This window comes from Pinus tabuliformis, chromosome X (assembly GCF_031772625.1).
Source record: "Pinus tabuliformis cultivar Carrire ecotype Pingquan chromosome X, CPIR1, whole genome shotgun sequence".
In the NCBI taxonomy this organism is placed as follows: domain Eukaryota; kingdom Viridiplantae; phylum Streptophyta; class Pinopsida; order Pinales; family Pinaceae; genus Pinus; species Pinus tabuliformis.
The window spans coordinates 1127105469-1127131812 of record NC_142308.1 but is presented as its reverse complement, the minus strand read 5'-3'; the positions used below and the strand labels follow the sequence as shown (position 1 = coordinate 1127131812).

Sequence of the window (26344 nt, the reverse complement as noted above, 5' to 3'; positions counted from 1 at the left end):
TGTTGGGTCTTTTTTAACTTTTTGTTTGAAATTTAATAAGGATGATTTAGAATAATAAATTGAACTTATAAACATTTATATAAATATTAAAAAAAATAAAATAATTTATATATTCAAAACAAAATTTAAATAACAAAAACATTTAATTTCACTAAATGTATTATAAATAGATTTTTTATTTTTATTTTTAAATTTTTAAATTTATTAAAATTATAGATTTTTTATTTTTATTTTTAAATTTAAAAATTTATTAAAATTACAAATTAAAATTATAAAATCTAGATAATTAAATATTTAAAAAACTCTATTGTTACATCCAAAATTTTATTACAAATCTACCACCCCTTGTTCTCCCAACTGCTCACTATGCGTGGAATAACTTTATAAGTAAAGTCAGCAGACCAGTCCAGCATGTAATCGTTTTCTTTGATTTTCAGATAAGCTCAGCCACAGCAAATTTGGCCTTATCTCCTTTTTATTATAGTTATCTTATTATACATCACAAAGAAAGCCAATTAATGTTTACCATCTTATCTGGTTCACTTTTCTGTACCCAGCTGGTTCACACACACATATATATATATATAATCTGATTTCTGTGTTATATCTGTTTGTTTGTTATATATATACCCTTCATTCCCTTACCAGTGGTCCTTCATGGAGACGTGGAAAATGATGATATTTGCTTTACTTTTCACATGTTCGGCCCAGTTGAGTGTGGGGACAAATGTGAATATGGACGTTATCGGTGTAGAACAGGAGTCATCCGGTTTATCATTATGCTCCACGAATGTGGAGCCTTATTCTTCCAGATATGATTGTCATGAATACAATGTATAAATTTATCAGGAACCCCTATCTTGTTTAACTTTTATTTGTATGTTTAGATTCGTTTTCTCATAATTATTGTGCTTAGTACTGTTGCAGGTTACAACCGCAGATGGGTTTCGGCTGGGGGTTCAGAGGATCAATTCTCGTTCGCTGTCATCTGCTTCGGAGCCAAAGGGTCCTGTCTTCTTGAACCACGGCCTTTTATCGGTAAGTATCTTAACTGATTCAATAAAGTTTAGAACACTGGTGGGATTACTCCAAATTTATTGCATATGCTTCAACCATTAAGTAGGGATTTGGTCTCACAGGTTTTATTGTCCAATTTTCGATAGGATTATGAAGTAGGGATTTGGTCTCACAGGTTTTCTGGTTTAATCACATATAGAACTATTAAATAAAGACTTGTTCTCGCAAGTTTTGTAGTCCCGAACAAAACTATATCAACCTGAAAACTGATTCAAAGAGATTTCTTCTATTAAAAAATCTGATTTAAGTAAACCCTAGTCATTGAGAACTCCCTCTATGTTTAGTTCCAGCTTCGGCTGATCTGAAAATGTTTATGGCAGAGTGGACAGACTTATACCCTTCACTCCCTTACCAGTGGTCCTTCATGGAGACGTGGAAAACGATGATATTTGCTTTACTTTTCACATGTTCGGCCCAGTTGAGTGTGGGGACAAATGTGAATATGGACGTTATCGGTGTAGAACAGGAGTCATCCGGTTTATCATTATGCTCCACGAATGTGGAGCCTTATTCTTCCAGATATGATTGTCAAGAATACAATGTATAAATTTATCAGGAACCCCTATCTTGTTTAACTTTTATTTGTATGTTTAGATTCGTTTTCTCATAATTATTGTGCTTAGTACTGTTGCAGGTTACAACCGCAGATGGGTTTCGGCTGGGGTTCAGAGGATCAATTCTCGTTCGCTGTCATCTACTTCGGAGCCAAAGGGTCCTGTCTTCTTGAACCACGGCCTTTTATCGGTAAGTATCTTAACTGATTCAATAATGTTTAGAACACTGGTGGGATTACTCCAAATTTATTGCATATGCTTCAACCATTAAGTAGGGATTTGGTCTCACAGGTTTTATTGTCCAATTTTCGATAGGATTATGAAGTAGGGATTTGGTCTCACAGGTTTTCTGGTTTAATCACATATAGAACTATTAAATAAAGACTTGTTCTCACAAGTTTTGTAGTCCCGAACAAAACTATATCAACCTGAAAACTGATTCAAAGAGATTTCTTCTATTAAAAAATCTGATTCAAGTAAACCCTAGTCATTGAGAACTCCCTCTATGTTTAGTTCCAGCTTCGGCTGATCTGAAAATGTTTATGGCAGAGTGGACAGACATGGGTGGTGAACCCCCCTGATGAATCCGATGTATCCCCTGCGTTTGTTCTGGCAGATAAGGGTTACGATGTGTGGATTGGGAATGGTCGAACCACCAGTTTCAGCCATGGCCATGAATATCTCACAGAGAAAGACGAGGTATTTATATAAAAATCATCGATTCATCATCTGTTATGAAATTTTTCCCGGATAGGAATTGAACTCCGTACAAGGCAAACATAAGGGCTGGTTAAAATTGATCTATGTGACGTTATTATCATAATATCGTTGCACGTTTTCTTTCTCTTTTATCGTTGATCTCGTGCATCTTCCATAGAATATTAATAGAAATTTATCTGATCTATACACCCAAAATATCTTGCTAATATAGAATACGGTTGAGCCTTTCCAAACGCTAGGTTTATTGGCTTTTCCTTTTCATTACCATTATTTATCTAAATAGATGTTATATCAATATTATATATATAAATAAATTTGATATTTTTTAAATAATTATTTATATTTAATAACATTGTTAAAAACCATTACAATAAAATTCATTTTTTATTAGTTTATATATATATATATATATATATATTTATTGGAAAAATCTCGGTAGATCAATCTTGAAGGGAATTTTTTAAAGCTCGTAGGCCAGAGTACCAAGGCCTAATCCCAAGGGTGTCCAGACCCTAAGAACTTGTGACACCCCATAACTTCAAGTTACTTTTACTTGTATGTTTTTACTTTACATTAAGGAAACGAACTCTTGTTTTTACTTTTGGGAAATGGAAATTAAATAGTTTCAGTAATAATAATAGTTTTATTAAATAAATAAATAATTATGGAAGATGTGGTATTCTATGGGAATTCTGAAAAAAAAGAGAATCATTGATGAACCTTTGTAACTCTCTTTCACCCAACAATTATCAGTTATTAGTTAAAGAAACAGTTACCCTCCTTCTACTCTTCCCTTAAAAAGGAGGATAGAAGGAGGAGGGAGGGGACTTTTCTGGTTAGAAAAGAAATTCCTGCTGAAGAAGGATTCAGTGGGAATGAGTTTTGGAAAAAAAACTTCCCTAGAGGAAGTAAGAGTGATTGCTGGCAGCAAAAATTGCTACAAGCGTATCATTGATTTATTGGGTAAAAGAGGAGCTTGGGGGGAGAAGAGTGATTGCTGGTTGGACCTCGAGTCTTGAGGCCAAGAAGCAGAAATTGCTACAAGCATATAACTGATTTACTGGGTAAAAGTTTGGGGGGAGAACCCAAGCAACAAAAAATAACTGATTTATTGGGTAAAAGAGGAGCTTTGGGTAAAAGAGGAGCTTGGGGGGAGAACGTCCGACGTGATTTCCAGGTTCTCATAGGAAGGGTGGAAAAAATGTTCATTGATTACGGTTTGGCCTTGCCATGGAAATAAGTACAATCTAGTTAAGTATATCTTGCTTAATTAATGTGTAAAAGTTTAGGATATAAATATTTTGGAGTTGGATTTGTACTCTTTTGTTTATCTTGTTTCAATCTAAAAAGCAGTGCTATGAATTAGGGGTAAATTAACTGAGATGTTAGTTAAAATAGATGCAAGTTAATTAAAATGTGTAGATAACAAACGGTTGAAAATGTGCACGTTATAGTACAGATAGAACGAGTGCACAGGACATTAACTAAGACGTTAGTTAAAATAGATGCAAGTTAATTAAAATGTGTAGATAACAAACGGTTGAAAATGTGCATGTTATAGTACAGATAGAACGAATGCACAGGACCTATATCTTAAACCTGAATGCATTAACCTGTATGCCAAATTTAGCAATCTGGGTAAGACTGTGCAACCAAACCCGAGCATAGAATGATTCTAAGAAAAGAAAAATAAACTTGAACATATAACAGAATGCCCAGAGTTAGCCAAGCATCACTAAAAGAGCGAAACTATACGAATTGAGGTGGGTATTCCAACTTATGTTTATGAAAGAAAGAATACACAAACTACATACAGATAAGAGTGAAATGGGCCAGAAACTGACCAAACTTGTCTATGTGACTGTAATTGTAACCATGACAGATAACCCAGTGTAACAAAACCTTAGGAATGAGATACGTTAAATAAATACCCATACAAGAGATAAATAAGTATTTACATTATTTATACTTTCATGATTTAGTTGATGAACCTCTGGCGAGGAATCACGATAGTAAGCGAAAATTCATTACCATAATTTTGTTTCGATGTGATAAGCAGTTAAAAATACAGTGCCTTATACAGAGATAGGATATCTAGGAAACAGGATATCCGAGAAACAGGGTTTCCTTTGTAAAAATAATAACATTGTTTTAACAATCTTGGTCCTTCAGATTTGTTCCAAGGAAAACCTAAGAGGACTCCCTGGAACACCGTTCTGAGGACGAAACAAACTATTGATTCACCAAATCAACGACACAAATTTCAAAGAGAAAACTTAGCTATAAAAGGAACCGGAATAAAAGCATATCACAATTCTTCATTGCATTAATAAGAAAAACTTTACAGAACAGTTAATAACAATGGTTCGCCTTAAATGATTACAAACCAGAATCTAGGGATAAAATTAGATTTATGTGCCATGCAATCCCAAGAACAAGGAACCATCGCCATTCAGAAAATGAAGGCCATGTATAGCACAGTTCATAATTTAATCAGAAAACAAAAATGGGAAACCCTATTTAGAGAAAAACCCTCATACAAGGGAAGAGGAGTTAGCAAAAATCAAGGAAGACAAAACCCACATACTCGGACGCCCCACGCTGGTTGGCACATGACTGTGAGTAGGTCTGGATGCTGCACCCACTTTCCATTTGGGCGAACCCTACACCAGAATATCAAGGTTAACACCTCTTACAGTCATCTAACCACCAAAGCTATGTAAAGAAGACTTGCACAATAATGCATGCAAAACCCTCATCACTTACCCGAAACCGCGAGGGTGAAGCAAGGGATTTTTCACAACAGAGACTCCAAACACAATGTTGGAGATGGAACTTGCAGGAATTGAAACCTCGTTAGCTTGACACCATAATAGGGCTAAATGACCAGTGAAAACAAGACTAAATTTAGAAGCCGTGAACAAAATTCAAAACCAGAAACAAACTGTTAACTTGGTCTTACTTGATTCAAGTGGTAGCATACAACTTTAGTACAAGCTTGTCCGTAGGTAGGTATGCCTGGTGAACCCTGTTCCATTCATAGAAGGTAGAAATCAATGAGTTGCAGAGGAAAGTCACGGAAGGAACCAGAACACAACCCCTAGAGGCATGCCCAGCAAATGAACAAGCAAACCACGCGAATGCCAGGTCGAAATGGTTTACCTCGAAGCTTGACACAGCCTCTAATCCATCGCCAATTCTGCGTTGTGCACCCAACCATACGTGGCAAGCGATTAGGATGAGTTCTGGCAGCTGGCAGCCATCCAGCCAAGGGCCGCTCGGATGAGCCAGGGAAAGTCAACACAAGCCATGATGTGAGATATGGAGAATCACTTGTAATAATTAAATATGTACATACCATCGGATCAAATTTATTAACGTATGATCACAGCAGTTAAGTAAAGCTGATCCAAGATACATCGAAGTTTGGATATGTTAATGCCAAGCATTATTACATTGCAGTAGAATAACAATAGTTTAGGATTTTTTATTAAATTTTGTATTTTAATTTTATTACATGTATCTATGTGTTTTATGTTATAGATGGATGTAGGTATTACAATTAGTATCAGAGCCTCAGGTTACTACATTGAGGATGGGTTGAATGATTTGGAAAAATAACAAAATGATTCTTATGCACATAGGAGCACCGTACGTAGCCTAGAAGTATGGGTTCAATTGGGAGAAACAAATGTTGGCACCAATGCTTCCTTACTCGAAACAGTTCAGTAGTTAAGAACAGAAATGTAGAACTTGCGAGCGGACAATGAAAGACTCCATTTGGAACAAAAGAAAATTATGAAAAGTTTATTAGATAGACAAAACTAGAGAAATCCAGACCCTAGTCAAGGAGAAGAAAATGGAACAGAAACACACAGACAACAAGAAAAACATCAAGAATCAGAAGGTGGAGAAATTGGTAACGAGGAGGAGTCAGATAATGGTTCCAGCAAAACTGGATTAAAAAGACAGAAAACAGAACTTCAGGGAGAATTCAAGAAGACCAAGCCACCAAAATATAACGGTGAAACAGACGAAGCAATAGAGGCATGGCTTATTAACATGAACACATATTTTCAAATATATGAATATGATGAAAATTTGAGAGCAAGGCTAGCAATTTATCAGTTGCAAGGCAAGGCCACCCTATGGTGGGAGGAAAATAAAATAGTCAAGGAGATCAATGAGCCAGAGGTTAGCTTGGAGAAATTCCAAAATCCTTTTAAGGATAGATATCTGAAGGAGCGATTTTATGACGACAAAGCAAAAGAGTTTCATGATTTAAAACTAGGGCAGCAAACAATGGATGAATTTATAACAAAATTCACGTCACGACTAAGATACATCCCTTATATCCGAGAAGAAAATGCTAAAGTCCAACGTTTTGTTAGCATCTTGTCTACTTTCATGAAGGAAAGACTGGAATTTGACAATCCGAAAACAATGGACAAAGTAGTCTGAAAAGCTCATATCTGTTATTAGGAAATGAGACAGAAAGGTGAAGTGCAGAAGAGTTGGCCAAGTAAGAAGGGGCAGAAAAACTTTACAAATAACAAGAATATGAGGAACCGAGGAACCAGATTCTCAGGACGTAAAGCACCAAATGGACTCGTTAATCTAAATCAACAAAAGTACAAACCCCCGAGCGATGTAAGACAAAATGAGGCATCAAGTAAATTGGAAACCAGTCAGGTGCCCCGACCGCCGTTACAGTGTTGGGGTTGCGGGGATCCCCATTACTACAAGAATTGTCCTCATAGAGGAAGAGCGAAACTTGTTGCAAATGTTCATGAAGCTTCTATTGTGGGTGATGTAGCATGAAACATACCTCGAATCAATGCCGCGCTCGAAGATCGTCACGTGAATTATCAACCTTCAATGGTGGAACTTGAAGGTAAAAAATCTGATCATCCTGTTTCCATTTTAATAGATCTAGGTGCTAGTTTGAGCTATGTTAGTCCCAAATAGTAGATGAATGTCCTCTAAAAAGTTCAAAATTTAAGAACCCTTGGTTGGTTCAATTAGCTACCGGTGCAAAGAGAAACGTTTGTGCTAAAGTTGAAGGCTGCGAAATAAAACTAGCAGAACAGAAAATTCGCACAGATTTAAATATATTACTGTTAGGCTCTTACAATGTCTTGATAGGCATGGACTGGCTGGAGCGGCAGTGGGCCTTAGTAAACTGTAAAGATAAGACCATTAATTTTCTATCTGAAAATGGTGCTAGGGTAGAGGTTCAGGGGGTGAAGAGAGAAGTGAAGTTGTGATCTGTTACAACGCATCAACTAGCTAGATGTATGCATAAGGGTTGTCAGATCTATGCTGTTCAAATAGGATTTACAAACTCCAAAGATAAAGTGTCAGCTCTAGAGGAAATTCCTGTAGTACAAGAGTTTAAGGATGTATTTCCAGAGGGTATTCCCGGACTACCACCTAAGAGAAGTCTCGTCTTTACCATAGAACTAGTCCATGGAGTTGCCCCAGTAATAAAGGCACCATACATAATGAGTATTCCTGAGCTAACCGAATTAAAAATCCAGCTGCAAGAGCTGCTGGATAAAGGATATATCTGACCCAGTGTATCTACTTGGGGAGCTCTGGTTCTGTTTGTAAGAAAGAAGGATGGTATCCTATGGCTATGTATAGATTTTAGACAATTGAACAAGTTGACCGTGAAAAATAAGTACGCCTTACCCCGGATCGATGACCTCTTCGATCAGGTTAAGGGAGCAGTGGTGTTTTCAAAGATTGATTTAAGATCTAGATATCACCAAATTCAGATTAAAGACGAAGATATCTTCAAGACTGCTTTTAAAACTCGCTATGGCCACTATGAGTTTGTAGTCTTGCCATTTGGTCTTACTAATGCCCCAGCAACCTTCATGAGCATGATGAATGGGGTTTTCCATTCTTATTTGGATAAATTCGTCCTTATATTCATTGACGACATTCTCATATACTCTAGAAGCATCGATGAGCATAAAGAGCACCTTCGCATAGTACTGCAAACCTTAAAGGAAAATAAACTTTATGCTAAATTCAGCAAGTGTGATTTCTATAAAGATTAGATTCAGTACCTAGGACACATCATATCTTCTGAGGGTATAGTGGTCGATCCAGAGAAAATAAAAGGCATTATGAATTGGCCTATTCTAGCCAATGTGACGAATGTACGCTCTTTCATGGGACTTGTTGGTTATTATAGAAGATTCATAAGGGGATTCTCCAAGGTTGCTTATCCAATTACTTCGCTACAAAAGAAAGGGACAACCTTCAAATGGTCAAAAGACTGTCAAGAAAGTTTTGATAGGTTGAAACAATTTCTCACAACGGCTCTGGTGTTAAAAGTCGCAAATCCTAAAGAGGATTTTATTGTTTGTACAAATGCATGCAAAGATGGTGTGGGTGGCTTTTTAATGCAGAATGACATGGTCATCACTTACGAATCAGGTAAACTCAAGGAGGATGAATAGAAATATTCGGCTTACGATTTGGAGCTAACTACAGTAGTACATGCCTTAAAAGTATGGCAACACTATTTGTTGTGGAAAAGATTTCTGCTTAAAGCATACCACAACAACTTAACTAGTTTTTTTAATCCACCTACCTTAAACGCACGCCAAGCTTGATGGACTGCATTTTTAAGTGAATTTGACTTTGAAATTAAACACTTAAAAGGAAGAGAGAATAGGGTGGCAAATGCGTTAAGTAGAAAGCTGCACCACCTCTACGAAATCTCTTTTAGTCAAATTGAACTTAATTTTTGTAGGTTTTAACCCCGTACAGAAATTACCTGCATACGAATTCTAAAACATAGAAAATAAACAATGCGAGAGAATAACACATATACAAAGAGATTTTCCCCTGGATCCCAAAACTGGGCCTACCAGCTTGATTTTTTATTATGCTTCTTTCAATGTTATAATACATATTTATACATGTTGAAGCATCCAATACCATGGACCGAAAACCATTGCATCCAATACCATGGACCAAAAACCATTTCATCCAAAAAACATGTGCGAAAATCAAGCACAAAACCATAGGTGGGTTCGTCCAACCTAATATAGGGTCCAAAACCAAAATTTTCTGGGGCGCTGCCCCAGACCCCATAAAGTGGGGTTGTGGGTATGACTCAAACCCCCTATGACCCCCCCTCGCTACATAATTGATGCAACAAAGGGGGTCTCCACCCCCCTTCTAACCCCCTAGTTAACTACGTGGGCTAGTCATGGAAAGAATATAACACAACCCAACATTCTCCCACTTGTTGTTTTCTTTCCATAGGGGGCCACAAGAGAGCTTAGTCATTTTTCGAGCCATGAAATGCCCATTGTCTCTCTACACCAAGAGAACTTCTCAGAGGTCACAAATTTTTTCAATGCATCTGCAGTATTCTTCAAAGTGTACACCTTTACCAGCAACACCTTTTTGTCTTCTATCATATCCCTCACAAAGTGACATTGAACATCAATGTGCTTTGTCTTTGAATGATATGCGGGGTTCTTTGCTAAGAAAATTGCACGTTGGCTATCACAGTCTATCCTTATAGCTCCCTGTACTAACCCCATACTTGAACACAATCTATGCAACCACTCTGCTTCCTTGCTTGCATGAGTGGCTACCATGTATTCTACCTCTATAGTTGATAGTGCCACTATAGATTGTTTCTTACTCATCCAACTGACTGCACCTCCAAATAGGTTAAACACATACTGACTTGTAGATCTTCTCTGATCCAAATCTCCATCCTAGTCTGCATCAACAAAGCCATGAATATCCAACACTCTGTCCAATCTTGGTCTTGCTTGGTAGCACAAACCATAATCTCTAGTGCCACGCAAATACTTGAAAACCTACTTCACTGCTGTCCAATGCTCCTTTCCTGGTTTTGACATAAACCTGCTCAATACCCCCACTGCATGTGCAATGTCTAGTCTAGTACAGACCATCGCATACATCAGGCTATCGACTGCACTTGCATATGGAACACAGGACATGTCCTCTTCCTCTTCTTGTGTCTTGGGACACTGTTTAGTAGATAACCTCACACCTACAGAAGTAGGAACCTTCACTGGTTTACTATCCTGCATATTAAACCTCTGCAGTATTGTCTCGATATACTTCCTCTAGTTTAACCAAAACTTCCTCTTTGCCGGATCTCTTTTAATTTCCATGCCCAAAATATAGTTTGCAGCACCAAGATCTTTCATGTCAAATTTGGAGGACAATTGGGTCTTCAAATCCTGGATAATTTCTTTGTCATTTCCAACCAGTAACATATCATCCACATACAAGACTAGATAAATAACACGGTCACCAATTAATTTAAAATACACACAGTGATCTTCTTTGCTTTTTGTGAAGCCAAGTCCCCATATAAATGTATCAAATTTCTGATACCACATCCTTGGTGACTGTTTTAACCCATACAGAGACTTCTTTAACTTGCATACTAGTTCTTTCTTACCCTTCACCGCAAAGCCTTCAGGTTGCTTCATGTATATTTCCTCTTTCAGATCCCCATGAAGAAATGTTGTCTTTACATCCATCTGTTCTACCTCAAAATCAAAAACAGCAGCAACAGATAAAAGTAATCTAATAGAAGTTACCTTGGCAACAGGAGAACAAATGTCACCAAAATCAATTCCCGACACCTGGGAATAACCTTTTACTACCAACCAAGCTTTGTATTTCTCCACTTTTCCTTCTGCATTTGTCTTCTTTTTGAACACCCATTTGCTGCTAATGGGTTTCCTTCTAGCCGGCAACTCCACCAAATCCCAAGCCTCATTTTTGTGCAAAGATGCCATTTCATCAACCATGGCCTCTTTCTAGAGTTTTCCATCCTCTGAATCTACTGCTTCCTTCACAGTTTTGGGATCATCATCAGTAATAAATAAAGCAAAATTTGAACAGAAAGTAGATGGACTATACCTTTCTGGCTGTCTTCTTTCTCGAACTGATCTTCTTACACCCGGAGTTTGTGGCTCTTCTTCTTCTGATTCCTCCTCTACTGTAGAGTCTGATTCTTCCTCCTTTAGCTCAAGCTCTATCTTCTTAGGTTCCTTTGGTTGGACTTCATGTTTAATAACATCTATTACCTCTTTGAACACCACATCTCGGCTGTACACAACCTTCTGTGTGACTGGGTTCCAAAGCTTATAACCCTTTAAAGCATCCTTATACCCAATAAAGATGCACTTTTTAGATTTACTATCCAACTTGGTTTGTTTCTCCTTTGGAACATGTACATATGCATAACATCTAAATACCCTCAGATGTGAAAGAGAGGGTTTCTTACCAGTCCATACCTCTTGTGGAGTCTTATCCTCCAACGCTGATGAAGGTGACCTGTTGACCAGGTAACATGTGGTATCCACCACCTCCACCCAAAATTCCTATCCTAACCTGGCACCACTGAGCATGTTTCTTACCCTTTCCATCAACATCTTATTCATTCTTTCTGCAACTCCATTTTCCTGAGTTGTATATGGAGTAGTCTTATGTCATGCTATACCACACTTCTTACCGAATTCTACAAATTCCTTACTGCAGAACTCTCCACCGTTATCTGTCTTCAACACCTTTATCTTCTTCTATGTCTAGTTTTCCACCAGAGCCTTAAATTCTTTAAACTTGTCAAAGACTTCAGATTTCTTCTTAAGGAAATATATCCATGTATTCCTTGAGAGGTCATCTATAAATGATACATAGTACACAAACTTACCCAGTTATGGAACCTTCACAGGTCCAAACACATCACTATGCAGAAGCTCTAATATATGTTTCGCCCTCTTACCACCAGAGGGGAAACTCACATGATTCTGCTTCCCATATATATAATTTTCACAGAAATCAAAATCCAGAGAGCTATTACTCATACCTTCTACCATACCTTTGCCATGAAGAATTCGAAGGCCATTCTCTCCAATATGTCCAAGCCTTTGATGCCACAGCATGATCTTCTCTCCAGAGACCACTAGATTTTCTGCTCCACTTTCAGGAACCATAGAACTATTGCACCCACCAATAATAGTGCTACCTTACAGCTTATACAGAGTTCCAATATGAACTCCCCACATCAATACCAGTGCTCCCCGAACCATTTTGCAGGTATCCTTCTCGAACACTATTTTTACACCTGCATCATCCAGCTTGCTTACAGAAATCAGATTTCTGGCTAACACAGGAATATGTAGAATACCTGGAAGAATTCTAACCCTTCCACCTTGCAAATTCATCTTTACTTTTTCATGACCAATGATTCTAACCTTCTAGTCATCCCCCAAGAAGACATCACCACCATCATATTTCTCATACTCGCAGAACCACTCTCTATGGGGATTGAAGTAAAAGGATGCACCTGAGTCAATCAACCATGCCTCATGATCTACATGTGTACATGAATAAGCCAAGTACACATCCCCACCTTCATCTGAGGTGGTTTTCGCCTCTACAGAAGGAGCCTCATCAGATCCCTTTCCTTTATCAAGAGCTTTAGATTTACAGTCCCTTTTGTAGTGCCCTTCCTTTCTACATTTCTAGCACACCACCTTTACAAGTTTTCCTGGAGATTTAGATCTCCCTCTAGATTTAGATCTCCCACTCGATGACTTATTTTTGTTTCTGTTCTGGGACCGTCCTTGTATAGACAAGGAATCACCATTTTGGCTCTCCATATTTTTCCGTCTCATCTCCTCCATCAGCAAGGATAAGACTATTTCATCAAACTGCAAGGAAGTTGCATTGCTACCTATTGCAATAACCAGACTATCCCACGAATCTGGTAGAGAACACAACAAACTGATGCACTTATCTTCATCTGAAATTTTAATATCAACAAATTCTAACTGACTTACCACAGTATTAAATGTGTTCAGATGCTCTGTCACCGAGTCTCCATCTTTCATCCTCAGGTTATACAACTTTTTCCGCAGGAACAATTTATTCACCAGAGACTTAGATTGGTACAAAGTCCTTAACTTGTCCCACAAAGCCTTCACCATAGCTTCTGCTGATACATTTAGCAATATTGAATCTGAGACACACAATTGTATTGTGCTTTTTGGCTTCCGATCCAACTTCTTCCATTCTTTATCAAACACTCCCGTTGGTTTAGTACCTGGATCTATCGCGATCCACTGATCTTTATCCACCAACAGATCCTCCATCTTGAGTTTCCACAACTCAAAACTCTGGCCATTAAATTTATCAATCTTTATCTTTCCACTGCTCGCCATCTTCTTTCACCAATAGAATCGATCTTGCAGATCTCCCACTGAACAGGGTCGACCATAGACCTGAGCAAAACCTCAGCAACAAAGGCATCCCCTTGAAGCCAAAACAGCTCTGATACCAAATGTAGGTTTTAACCCCATACAGAAATTACCTGCATACGAATTCTAAAACATAGAAAATAAACAATGTGAGAGCATAACACATCAAACACATATACACGGAGATTTTCCCCTGGATCCCAAAACCGGGACTACTGGCTTGATTTTTCATTATGTTCCTTTCAATGTTATAATACATATTTATACATGCCGAAGCATCCAATACCATGGACTGAAATCCATCGCGTCCAATACCATCGACCGAAAACCATCGCGTCCAAAACAAAATGTGTGAAAATCATGCACAAAACCATAGGTGGGTCTGCCCAACCTAACATAGGGTCCAAAACCAAAATTTTCCTAGGCACTGCCTCGGACCCCATAAAGTGGTGTTACAGGTATGCCTTAAGCCCCCTTGTGATCCCCCCTCACTACACAATCGGTGCAACGAAGGGGGTCTCCACCCCTCCTCTAACCCCCTGGTTAACTATGTGGGCTAGTAATGGAAAGAATATAACACAACCTAACAATTTTATGGGTCAGTTAAAGGAGGTAGCCCAGAAGGATCCTAAATACAGTTATCTATGACAGAAGGCAAAATTTGTGTAATGTTCGATGAAGCAAGGGGAGTATAGTATTAACTCTGAAAATTTATTGTTATTTAGAAACCGTGTTTACGAACCTAACCAATTGTATCTGAAACAAAGCATGTTAGGTGAATTTCATAGAAGCCCCTATGCTACTCACCCAGGCTATTAAAAACTTTTGACGGCCATCAGGAAAGCCTAATACTGGCCTGGAATGAGGAAAGATATTTCCAAGTACCTAGCTAAATGTCTAGAGTGTCAGCAAGTCAAGACGAAACACCAGCACCTTGCTGGATTATTGTAGCTGCTACCTATTCTGGAATGGAAATGGGATACTATAACTTTAGATTTTATAACGGGGTTACCATGGTCTAGAAGGTAGAATGACTCAATTATGGTAGTAGTAGATAAGTTGAGCAAGATAACTCATTTTATACTTGTAAAATCCACATATCAAACAACCCAAATAGTTGATATATTCATGAGGGAAATCTTCAGGTTACATGGTATGCCGAAAGTCAAAATATATGATAGAGATGTTAAGTTCACTTCTGCCTTTTGGAAAGCATTGTTCACCGAGTTAGGTACACAGGTCCACTTTAGCATTGCATATCACCCCCAGATTGATGGACAAACTGAGCGGGTGAATCAAGTGGTAGAGGATATGTTGCGCATGTATGTGATGCAACAACCTGGGAAATGGTAAGAATATCTACATCTCGTCGAATTTGCGTACAATAACAATTATCATGAGTCACTTAAGATGAGTCACTTTGAGGTACTTTATGGAAGGAAATGCACCATACCTACAAACTAGAATAGTTTGGAGGATAAAGTGATATTAGGACTAGAAAAATTGGAGGAAATTGATAAAACTATGAAGAGGGTTCGACAAAATTTGAAGGCTGCCCAAGACCGATAGAAAATGTATGCTAACAAAAGAGAACTTACCAAGAATTTCAAGTGCAAGATCATGTGTATGTGCAGATTAAACCAAAGCAGAGTACGTTGAAGTGGGGGAAGTGCGCTTTGTTGGCCCCCTGGTTCTTTGGCCCATTCCAAATTTTGGACAGAATCAGCGCGGTGGCCTACCAACTAGCCCTACCCAGCCACATTTGGGTCCATAATGTGTTCCATGTTTCCCTTTTAAAGAAGTATGTATATGACGCCAGACATATCATAAATTGGCAAGAGCTTCAGGTAAAAGATATTATATATAAATACATGAGCATATATATATATATATATATATATATATATATATATATATATATATATATATATATATATATATATATATCTATATATATATATATATATATATATATATATATATATACATATACATAAATAGGTGTGCATAACTCAAAAATTACTTACTTTAGAGTGTGGTGATTATGTACACATCTGTTATATAACAATGATATTTGTGGTAGGTCGAACCGGAAGGAGAATCTCTGGTCAAACCCCTACAAATACTTGATCAGAGAGAAGTAACATTGCGGAAACAAGCTATCATCTAGGTTAAAGTGTAGTGGAAGCACTTGAGCCCGGAGGAAGCCACTTGGGAAGATAAAATTTTTATGGAGGAGTAATATCCAAATTATTCAGGAAACATCTAGAAAGATGAACACTAAGGACGATGTTCCGCTAAGAGGGGGAAATGTGACACCCTAGAACTTCAAGTTACTTTTACTTGTATGTTTTTACTTTGCAGTAAGGAAACAAACTCTTGTTTTTACTTTTGGGAAATGGACATTAAATAGATTCAGTAATAATAATAGTTTTATTAAATAAATAAATAATTATGGTAGATGTGGTATTCTATGGGAATTCTAAAAAAAAGGGAGATCACTGAAGAACCTCTATAAATCTCTTTCACCCAACAGTTATGAGTTATCAGTTATTACTTAAAGAAACAGTTACCCTCCCTCTACTCTTCCCTTACAAAAGGAGGAGAGAAGGAGGAGGGAGGGGGCTTTTCTGGCTGGAAAAGAAATTTCTTGAGCTGAAGAAGGATTTAGTGGGAATGGGTTTTGAAAAAAAAGACTTCCCTGAAGGAAGTAAGAGTGATTGTTGGCTGGACTTGGAGTCTTGAGGCGAAGCAGCAGAAATTGGTACAAGCATATAACTGATTTATTGGGTAAAAGAGGAGCTTGGGGGGAGAACACTGGACGTGATTGCCAGGTTCTCATAGGAAGGTTGGCAAAAAGGTTCATTGATTATGGTTTGGCCTCACCATGGCAGATAAGTACAATCTGGTTAAGTATGTCTTACTTAATTAATGTGTAAAAGTTTAGGATATAAATATTTTGGAGTTGGATTTGTATTGTTTTGTTAATATTTTATCAATTTGAAAAGTAGTGCTATGAATTAGGGGTAAATTAACTTAGATGTGAGTTAAAATAGATGCAAGTTAATTAAAATGTGCAGATAACAAACTGTTGAAAATGAGCATGTTATAGTACAGAAAGAACGAATGCACCAAACCTATATCTTAAAGTTGAATGCATTATCCTGCGTTGCAAATTTAGCAATCTCGGTAAGATTGTGCAACCCAACCTGAGCATAGAATGATTTCGTGAAAAGAAAAATAAACTTGAACATATAACATAATGCCCAGAGTTAGCCAAGAATCACTAAAAGAACGAAACTATATGAATCGAGGTGGGTATTCCAACTTATGTTTATTAAAGAAAGAATACATGAACTACATACAGATAATAGTGAAATGGGCAAGAAACTCACCAAACTTGTCTATGTGACTGCAATTGTAACCATGACAGAGACCCCAGTGTAAGACAACCTTAGGAATGAGATACGTTAAATAAATACCCATACAAGAGATAAATAAGTATTTACAGTATTTATACTTTCGTGATTTAGTTGATGGACCTCTGGTGAGGAATCACGATAGTAAGCGGAAATTCATTACCATAATTTTCTTCTGATGTGATAAGCAATTAAGAACACAGTGCCTTATACAGAGATAGGAGATTTGGGAATCAGGGTTTCCTTTGTAAAAGGAATAGTATTGTTTTAAGAGTCTTGGTCCTTCAGATTTGTTCCAAGGGAAACCTAAGGGGATGCCCTAGAACGACGTTCTGAGGATGAAACAAACTATTGATTCACCAAATCAATGATACAAATTTCAGAGAGAAAACTCAGCTATAAAAGGAACTGGAATAAAATCATATCATAATTCCTCATTGTATTAATAAGAAAAATTTTACAAAACAATTAATAATAATGGTTTGCCTTAAATGATTACAAACCAGAATCTAGGGATAAAATTACATTTATGTGCTATGCAATCCCAAGAACAAGGACTCGTCGCCATTCAAAAAACAGAGGCCGTGTATAACACAGTTCATAATTTAATAAGAAACTGAAAATGGCAAACCCTGTTTAGAGCAAAACCCTCATACAAGGGAAGAGGAGTCAGCAACAATCAAGGAAGACGAAACCCACATACCCGGAGGCCCCGCGCTCATCGGCACATGACTGTGAGTAGATCTGGATGCTATACCCACTTTCCATTTGGGCAAACCCTACACCAGAATCTCGGGTTTAACACCTCTTAAAGTCATCTAACCACCAAAGATATGTAAACAAGACCTGCACAATAATGCATGAAAAACCCTCATCACTTACCTGAAACCACGAGGGTGAAGCAAGGGTGTTTTCACAACAGAGACTCCAGACACCATATTAGAGGCGGCACCTACAGGAATCGAAACCTCATTAGCTTGAAACCATAATAGGGTTAAATGACTAGTGAAAACAAGACTGAATTTAGAAACCATGAACAAAATTCAAAACCGGAAACAAACTGTTAACTTAGTCTTACCTGATTCAAGCGGCAACATACAGCTTCAGTACAAGCTTGTCCATAGGTAGGTATGCCCAGTGAACCCTCTTCCATGCACAACAGGTAGAAATCAATGAGTTGCAGAGGAAAGTCATGGAAGGAACCAAAACACAAACCCCAGAGCCATGCCCAGCAAATGAACAAGGAAACCACACAAACGTCGGGTCAAAAGGGTTTACTCTCAGAGCTTGACACAACCTCGAATCCATTGCCAATTCCGCATTGTGCACCAGACCACAGGTGGCAAGCGATTAGGATGAGTTCTGGCAGCTGGCACCCATCCAGCCAAGGGCCGCCGGAATGAGCCAGGGAAGGTCAACACAAGCCATGATGTGAGATACGGAGAATTGCTCGTAATAATTAAATATGTACATACCATCAGGTAAAATTTATTAACGTATGATCGCATCAATTAAGTAAAGTTGATCTAAGCTACATCGAAGTTTGGATATGTTAATGCTAAACATTATTACATTGCAAATAACAATAGTTTAGGATTTTTTTATTAAATTTTGTATTTTAATTTTATTACATGTATCTATGTATTTTATGTTATATATGGATGTGGATGTTACAGAACTGAACTAGTTGAACTCACCCTTAAGACTTACTGGTTAATATATATAATTGTATTTTTTATATAAAATATATTAGGCTTATTTTTTATTAATTTATTATATAGAAAATAAATTAAATTTTTATATTTTTAAATTAATATATATAATTTTAATTCTTATATTATTATATTTTAATTATCTATTATTTTTAAACATTATTTTTAGATAATTTAAACATTTTTTATATTGATTTTTCATAATATAATTTTTTTTTTCAAACGTTGTTATTTTTTGAACTTTTTCTATATAAAATAAAATAATCAAACGTAACATAAAAATATTGTAATGTATATTGTTACAAAATAGCATGTATTATGATTATGGTAACTTATAATTATAAATTTACAATTATAATCTTAAATAAAATTGTAATTTTGTATACGTTATTTGTTTTATTTTATTTTATATATATATATATATATATCAAAATAATATATTGATGTTAAAGATTAATATTTTTAAAAAATACCGAATATCATAAAATTAACTATGAAAATCTACATATTAAAATAATATATTATTTATTATAAAAAAAAATAAACATAAAATATAATTTATAATTTAATAATAAATATATTGCCATATAATATATTTTTTATTATTTTATTTAAATATTTAATAAATTAATAAATAAATAATTTTATAATAATAATTTATTTGTATAATAGTTTGATCATTTTAGTATGTAAATTTAAAGAAATATATAAATTTACATAATCTTATAATTTATAAAAAATAGAACTAATTTAAAAAATGCAAAGTGCTTGATATATATATATATATATATAAAATGTCTTTCATTTATGACCATGAAATAATAAGTTTAATTAAAAAAATTAATATATCAAAATTCAATAAAAAGGGTTATCTCAGTAATAAATTATATATATATAATAGATATAAGGGTTTATTATATATAAAAGAGTTAATTTGAATATATTTTACATTTTTAAGAAGAGTTTCAGCCTAAATTATATTTAGAAAACCTTTGTCTATGTGTTTCGAACCAACTAGTGTGGCTCATCGTCAGGACAAGTTGAGGAGTTAGATCATAGCTGCGAGTTAAATAGGGAGAGATGATCTTCCAAACAGTTAGGTGTGACCATTAACAGCTATATAAAAACGACTAAATTATAATAATATTCTAATGTAAATTATAGGTCAATAACTCCTTATATTCTTCATAAATAATTAAATAATTGATTTAAATAATTGAATCTTATATTATTTTATATTTATTTTTAAAATTCAATAATATATATATTATATATAATTTTATATTATTTCATTTATAAATTATATTGGTAATTAAATTAATTAATTTAATTATTTGAGTTCAAAAGGTTAAGTAAAGGTGAATCCATAACATAAAAATATTATCTGGTGATTAATTTGTAGTTCTTTTTAATATATTTTACATATTAGTAAATTTATATTTAAATAATCTAATACTATTTTTAAGTCATACTTTGTAATTATATTTGTTATAAAGATATATCTTCTATTGTTCAATTTTACATTTGTTATATATTTATTACAGATTTCAAAAGTAACTTATCATAACATAAATATTTATTTGACATCTATTTTTTTATATACTAAATTTTGACATTAACATATTATAAAATAAATATTTTATTGTTAGAATTTTTCGAATATAAATTATGTAGAGAATTTCTCTTTCACGTTCTAAATTTTTTGACAATATGAATAAACGTAAAAATATCCACTCTGAAATATTTTATTATATTATACAAATAAAAATAATAAAAATATGTAAAAACATTTTTAAAAATTAAGCAATTTTTAAAATTTCATTTTTAATTTTAGTAAAACACACTATATTATCATTAATTAAAATATATTATTTTATTTCAAAAAATTCACAAAACTATTCAAACACATCTAAAATAAATGTAATTTATTTTATTATTAGAAATGAGGATTTTACTTTTATTGATATAAAAATCCAATCATCTAGGAGGCTAGCACAACCACTTCTCTGTTTGGAGTCTATCAAAGTCAGGAAGTGGCCATTAATAGAATGTTTTCAATAGAATTGAAACGGGTTCTAAATGTAATATTCAAATTGATACCTGTTTTTATTTTGCAATAGGGTTTTATAATTAATAATTATTAAGTAAATAGTGGAGATTTAATTTTGATAATTTAAAATATTTATAATATTATACACATTAAAAATTGAGATATATTTTTAAAATAATTTTTTAATTAAATTAATTAGTTAAAAAATTTATAATATCAAGAGTGTGATATAAAATAAATTATCATATTTTTTTTTAGATATATAATATTAATAAACTATGATATGAATTATAACATTGTAACAAATTTTATTTATAAATTTCCATAATTAAAAATTTATTTTTTTTAAATATATATAATTTATCTATTTTTTATAATAATAACAATAATTTTTTTATTTCAAAAATAATTTGAAATAAAAAAATTAAAAAATTAGTTAATTTTTATAATATGAGATGTATAATAAAGTGAATATTCATTAAAATGTAATTATGTATATAGAAGTGATGCTGATTTGTGACAATCCTTTCCTCAGGCATACTGGAATTGGAGCTTGGACGAATTGGCAGACTTCGACCTTCCCACCATGCTGCATCTCGTGACCAACATTACAAACAAAAAGATCAATTACATCGGCCACTCTCAGGTGATAATTATAACCACATCAGGAGCTTTTTCTGTCATGGACAACTAACATCATTATTGTTTTTCCAAAACTTTCGGCCTGAATGACAGGGAGCTCAATCTGCCCTGGCTGGTTTAATTGAAGGGGATCTAATCGATATTATGGACAAAGTGGCATTATTGGCCCCAGTTGCTTACGTTTCACACATTCAGACGCCCCCAATAGTTGCTGCAGTAGTCCTACATTTAGACCAGGTGACTCCTCAGAGCACCTGATTTCTTTTATATCTGCTGTATTAAACTCCTTTCTTCTCATTTTAATGTATATCCATTCATCATCTCAGTTACTCGAGGGTCTCGGCATTTATGAGTTCAACCCAAAAACGTGAGTCTAACTAAAATGTAGAAATAAGTTTTTATATCAAACAGCAACCAGATACATTTCATTGAAATATCTTCTAACTGTACAGGAAAACGGGACAGAAAGTTATCGATCTTGTATGCTCTGCAGCAAAATTGAAGTGTATTAGGGATCTTACCTCGACTTTCGCAGGTAATAACCAAATCCCTTTTCTTGAAAAAATAATAATAATCGGAGGGTAGCTGCAACGACCTTGATGAGCAATATATCTGTAATTCTTAAAGAAACCATGGTGAAAATACTAAAAGTATTGAAGTGGGATGAACGCCAGGAACTAACTGCTGCCTGAACAATTCTAGAATTGAGTTATTATATGAATCGACGCAGGCGACCTCCACCAAGAACCTCATTCATTTTGCTCAAAGTGAGTAGTATATATATATATATTTCAAAATGCTCTCTTGTTTCAGCATATCTCCATCTTGATCATTAAACAAGCTTGGTTGCCATGGCTGCATGCAGTATATCGAAGAAACAAGTTTCAGAAATATGATTATGGGGGTGCAGAGAACAAGAAGAGGTATAACTCCAGCTATCCTCCGGTATATGATCTCTCCAAAGTGCCCACCAAAAACTTGTTCCTCGCTTATGGAGGTGCAGACCCTCTTGCAGATCTACAAGACGTGGAAAGACTGAAGAGTGAGTTGAGAGCGGGATACAAATATGTTTTGAAGCCCAAATTTGGTCATTTGGATTTTGTCTTCGCCGTCAATTGCAAGGAGGAGCTCTATGATAACATCATGGCTTTCTTTGAGAATTGATAAGTAGATTTCTGTCATGGGAATCACACAGCTACCCGACGGAATGCATTTAACTCCACGTTATTTTAGCTCTGTAATTCTCAAATTCTAATAATTTGCGGTGAAATTTACTTAGATAACTTGAGCTTGGTTGGTAGTAGTGTTGTAGATTATATAGTATTTCTTGAAATTTTAAACCACCATGACCTATACTCATATCATAGACATTTAAGCTACTTCTAAACTTTCTCACCCACAAAATCCAATTAGAAGACCTTATTTGGGTCTTTCGATGCATCTAAATTGGAGTTATAATTGTAGCATTGGACCTTTACCTAGTAAACTCCAAAGACATCAAGTTTGCCGGTCCATGTCTAGATCGATTTGTCCTTCAATACCTCCTCATTCAACATCTATAAATGACTCAAATCAATAACATAAGAAGGATTTAAAATATAATGAGCAGAAACATTAAAAACAACATGTATATGAACTTAGAGATGAAAATAATGTAATATGATAAGCAATCATTCTTAATTTTTAGTGCTCTTAAATTGCACAACAGCACAACATACTGCAGTAGAAACTGGACTCTTCTGCTAATTTTAATTGGAGAAATTTTAAATACAATTTGTATCGTTCTTTATAACTTGTGTCAATTCTATGCACATCTACACATTTTTTTTTTATGGTTTTTCTTTTAATCTTCTCCAAATGGTTTTCATTTTGTTTTCCTTTTTTAATCCTAAAGTCTTAGTTGTGCCCATTAAGAGGAGATTCAGAAATAGAAAGGTTGATCTACACCAAACTCTAATAATTATTATTATATGAAAAATCTAAAAGAGGTAAATATTCTTTCTCACAAGTCCATTTCTCAATTATATACATACACAACATATCTTCTTATTCATAATTTAATCCTTTTGTTTTTTCTTCTATCTTAGAATGATAAGCTATAGTAAAACTAGCAATTGCCCTTAAAGGTACACCAAAGGAATAGAAGTGGAAAAATTATCTTGCCACTCACCCCAATGCAAGCATTGCCCCTAAAGGTACACCAAAGGAATAGAAGTGGAAAATTATCTTGCCACTCACCCCAATGCAGGCATTGTTAATCGTTTTTATGAGTGCAACAAAATTGCTTCTCTATAAGAATATGTAGATGAAAGATATCTAAATCCACTTAGAGAAGTTAGAAAGGGGCATACAAATCTCCAAAGAGAATTCCACGTGTTTTAACGACTCATGAATTTGGCCACTATTAGGATTGAAGAAGACATTTTTGGTATTCAGAGATATGTCATTGTCAATTCCTTCGATACAATCTAGTGTCTAAGCAAGAGGAATTGGAATGAAAACAGAGGAGGTGGAACTAGAGTAGAGTGCTCTTCAAGAGATGCAAAGAGAGACACTTTTGTAGGAAAAACAATCTAATTTGGTTAATCATTTTCTGGTTAAGTCCATTTATGTGTTATTTTTGAACTTCTAGGTTCTAAGTTTTGTAAATATGTGAACCATCATAATATAAAAGTCATTTTACAAGAAAAAATAAATTTAAGCCAAAATGGGTAGCACATCTCACTTGTAGTGATTACAATTACATATTTTTTTTTGGAGTACGAGTTATCTTCTAAAGTAGACAATCTTGAATTCACCAAGAATACCTTCTGTGATCTCACACTTGGGCTTGCGAATAAAAATATCAATCCTTGAATGCTCCAAGAACACCTTCTATGATCTTAGGCTTGGGCTTGCAAATAAAAATATCAATCCTTGAATGCTTCAAATCACAGTGCAAGTCTCCATAATTTTCCATTTTGGGGTAAAAGCAACACCAATGGTATTGATTTTGGCCAAAGCTTTGATAGATTAGAGGCACATCCAATCCATGAGATTGATTAAAAGAAGACAACACAAAAGGGAATTAAATATCTCCTTACCCTCTAGCTGAAGCTCCACCACATCTTTGCTTCCTTGTTCAATGTTGCTAAATATTTATGTTCCCTCTTTTACAATATCATAATATAGTATAATCACATTAAAACAATAAAAAAAACTTATATATTAATAATATATATTAAAACTTTGTATTATAAATTAAATTTAAAATATTTAAACAAAAAAAATGTATTGTTCTAATATTTTTATAGATTTATTTTTTAAAACCCAATAAAACTTAATTTTATAATAAATTAACTTAGAAACCAATGAAAAATCAAAATATCTCAAGATTTAGAGTTTAGAATCTTTCTTTTTTCATTTAGGATGGGATTTAGAAAACTTTAAAGGCACGTTTCCCAACGAATTCCATGTGTAGTGCCACGTGTCAAAAATACTTATATATTAATAATATATATTAAAATTTTATATAATATATATTAAATTCTGTATTATAAATTAATTTTAAAATATTTAAATATTAAAAATATAAATTATTATTCTAATATTTTTATAGATTTATTTTTCAAAACTTAATAAAACTTAATATTTTGATAAATTAAATTTTTTTTTTTTGGTCAAGTAAGAGTGGAGCCTTCAATTAACCGATAAAAAGATTACATATGGTACACGTCTTTACAAGTGTAAAGACCAACAAAAGACAGACCCGTTGATGATTAACAGTCAACAGGGTCAACAAAACCCAAAACCTTACACATAAAACCTCCGACCATTTTACAACCCGATAGCCATTCGATAAGAACCCCAATGATCCGATGGTCCTTAAAGAAATCGCATTAGAAACTTACACGACCCTTACCTGCTTCATGGAGTCGACAGAGAAAATAAACTAATGGTGTATAAAACTTTGGGTCTGCTCTTGGACTTAACCTCCGCCCATTTTGAAACCCGATATCCTTTCGATCAAGAACTCAAATGATCCGACGGTCCTCAATGATATCGCACCGGAAACATGCACGACTCTTACCCGCTTCACGGATCTGATAAGGATTATAAGCCATTGGTCTATAAAAATTCAGCTCCACTCTAAGACTTAACCTTCGATCACTTTTAAAACCCGATATCCATTCACTCAAGCCCCTTTTCATCTGACTATCCTCAATGATATCGGATCGAAAACTAGCGTGACATTTATCTGCTTTACGGAGCTGATAAAGATTATAAACCGTTGATCTATAAATATTTGGGTCCGCTTGTAGCCTTAACCTCCAATCATTTTCAAACCCAATAACCATTCGATAATGAAGGCCATCAAAACCTATGGTCTGCGGCCCTTCAACTGGCACGCTGTTTACCAAATACTCATCCCTTGTAGTTAGCTTTGACTTTAGCATTGATTGTGGGATCAACCGTTAGGATTTACTATGGCACTCTCCTACTTCTGCTCTCTCCTACTTCCTCTAGTCTTCCTCCTGCTCATTGCTCATGGTCTAGAAGTACTCCATAACTTTGGCTGCCTATCATTGACAGTTGTCACATAGTTTACCAAAGGGTGTAGAATCCCAATCGTACTGAATATAGCTTTCCTTACATAGCACTCCTTCATTCGCCAGATGATCATCTAACATATTGGCTTTTATTCGCACATGAACAAAGTTGACAGTTCTCAGGGTTCGCAAGTGGGAATGAATATACTCAAAGACCTGCAATAGCCTCCAATGTTTCGACACTTTTCCAAGTGTCATTCCATTACACATTTTCTTGGCCACATTAATGACCAATTGAGAGTTAGCTTCAATGATGGTGTTGTGTAAATTTGACTCGATTAGGATTTCCAAGCACTACTCTA

General features: G+C 34.9%; 1 protein-coding gene across 5 annotated transcripts; it reads left to right on the top strand.

The window, feature by feature from the left end:
• Positions 1–605: 605 nt before the first annotated feature.
• LOC149143799 (triacylglycerol lipase 1-like) lies at positions 606–22894 on the top strand. 5 transcript variants are annotated; one of them, XM_089446888.1, is made up of 10 exons: positions 647–834; positions 917–1038; positions 1712–1821; positions 2181–2330; positions 21347–21457; positions 21547–21690; positions 21780–21820; positions 21906–21988; positions 22128–22220; positions 22319–22872. In XM_089446888.1, exons 1-10 carry the CDS (start codon positions 791–793, stop codon positions 22615–22617), a joined length of 1197 nt encoding a protein of 398 aa, XP_089303014.1. In that variant the 5' UTR covers positions 647–790; the 3' UTR covers positions 22618–22872. The 5 variants fall into 5 exon arrangements, with proteins under 5 accessions (XP_089303015.1, XP_089303013.1, XP_089303014.1 ...); XM_089446887.1 differs by lacking the exon at positions 1712–1821 and having other exon boundaries at positions 607–834; positions 928–1038; XM_089446891.1 differs by lacking the exon at positions 2181–2330 and having other exon boundaries at positions 22319–22894.
• The last annotated feature ends 3450 nt before the right edge of the window (positions 22895–26344 follow it).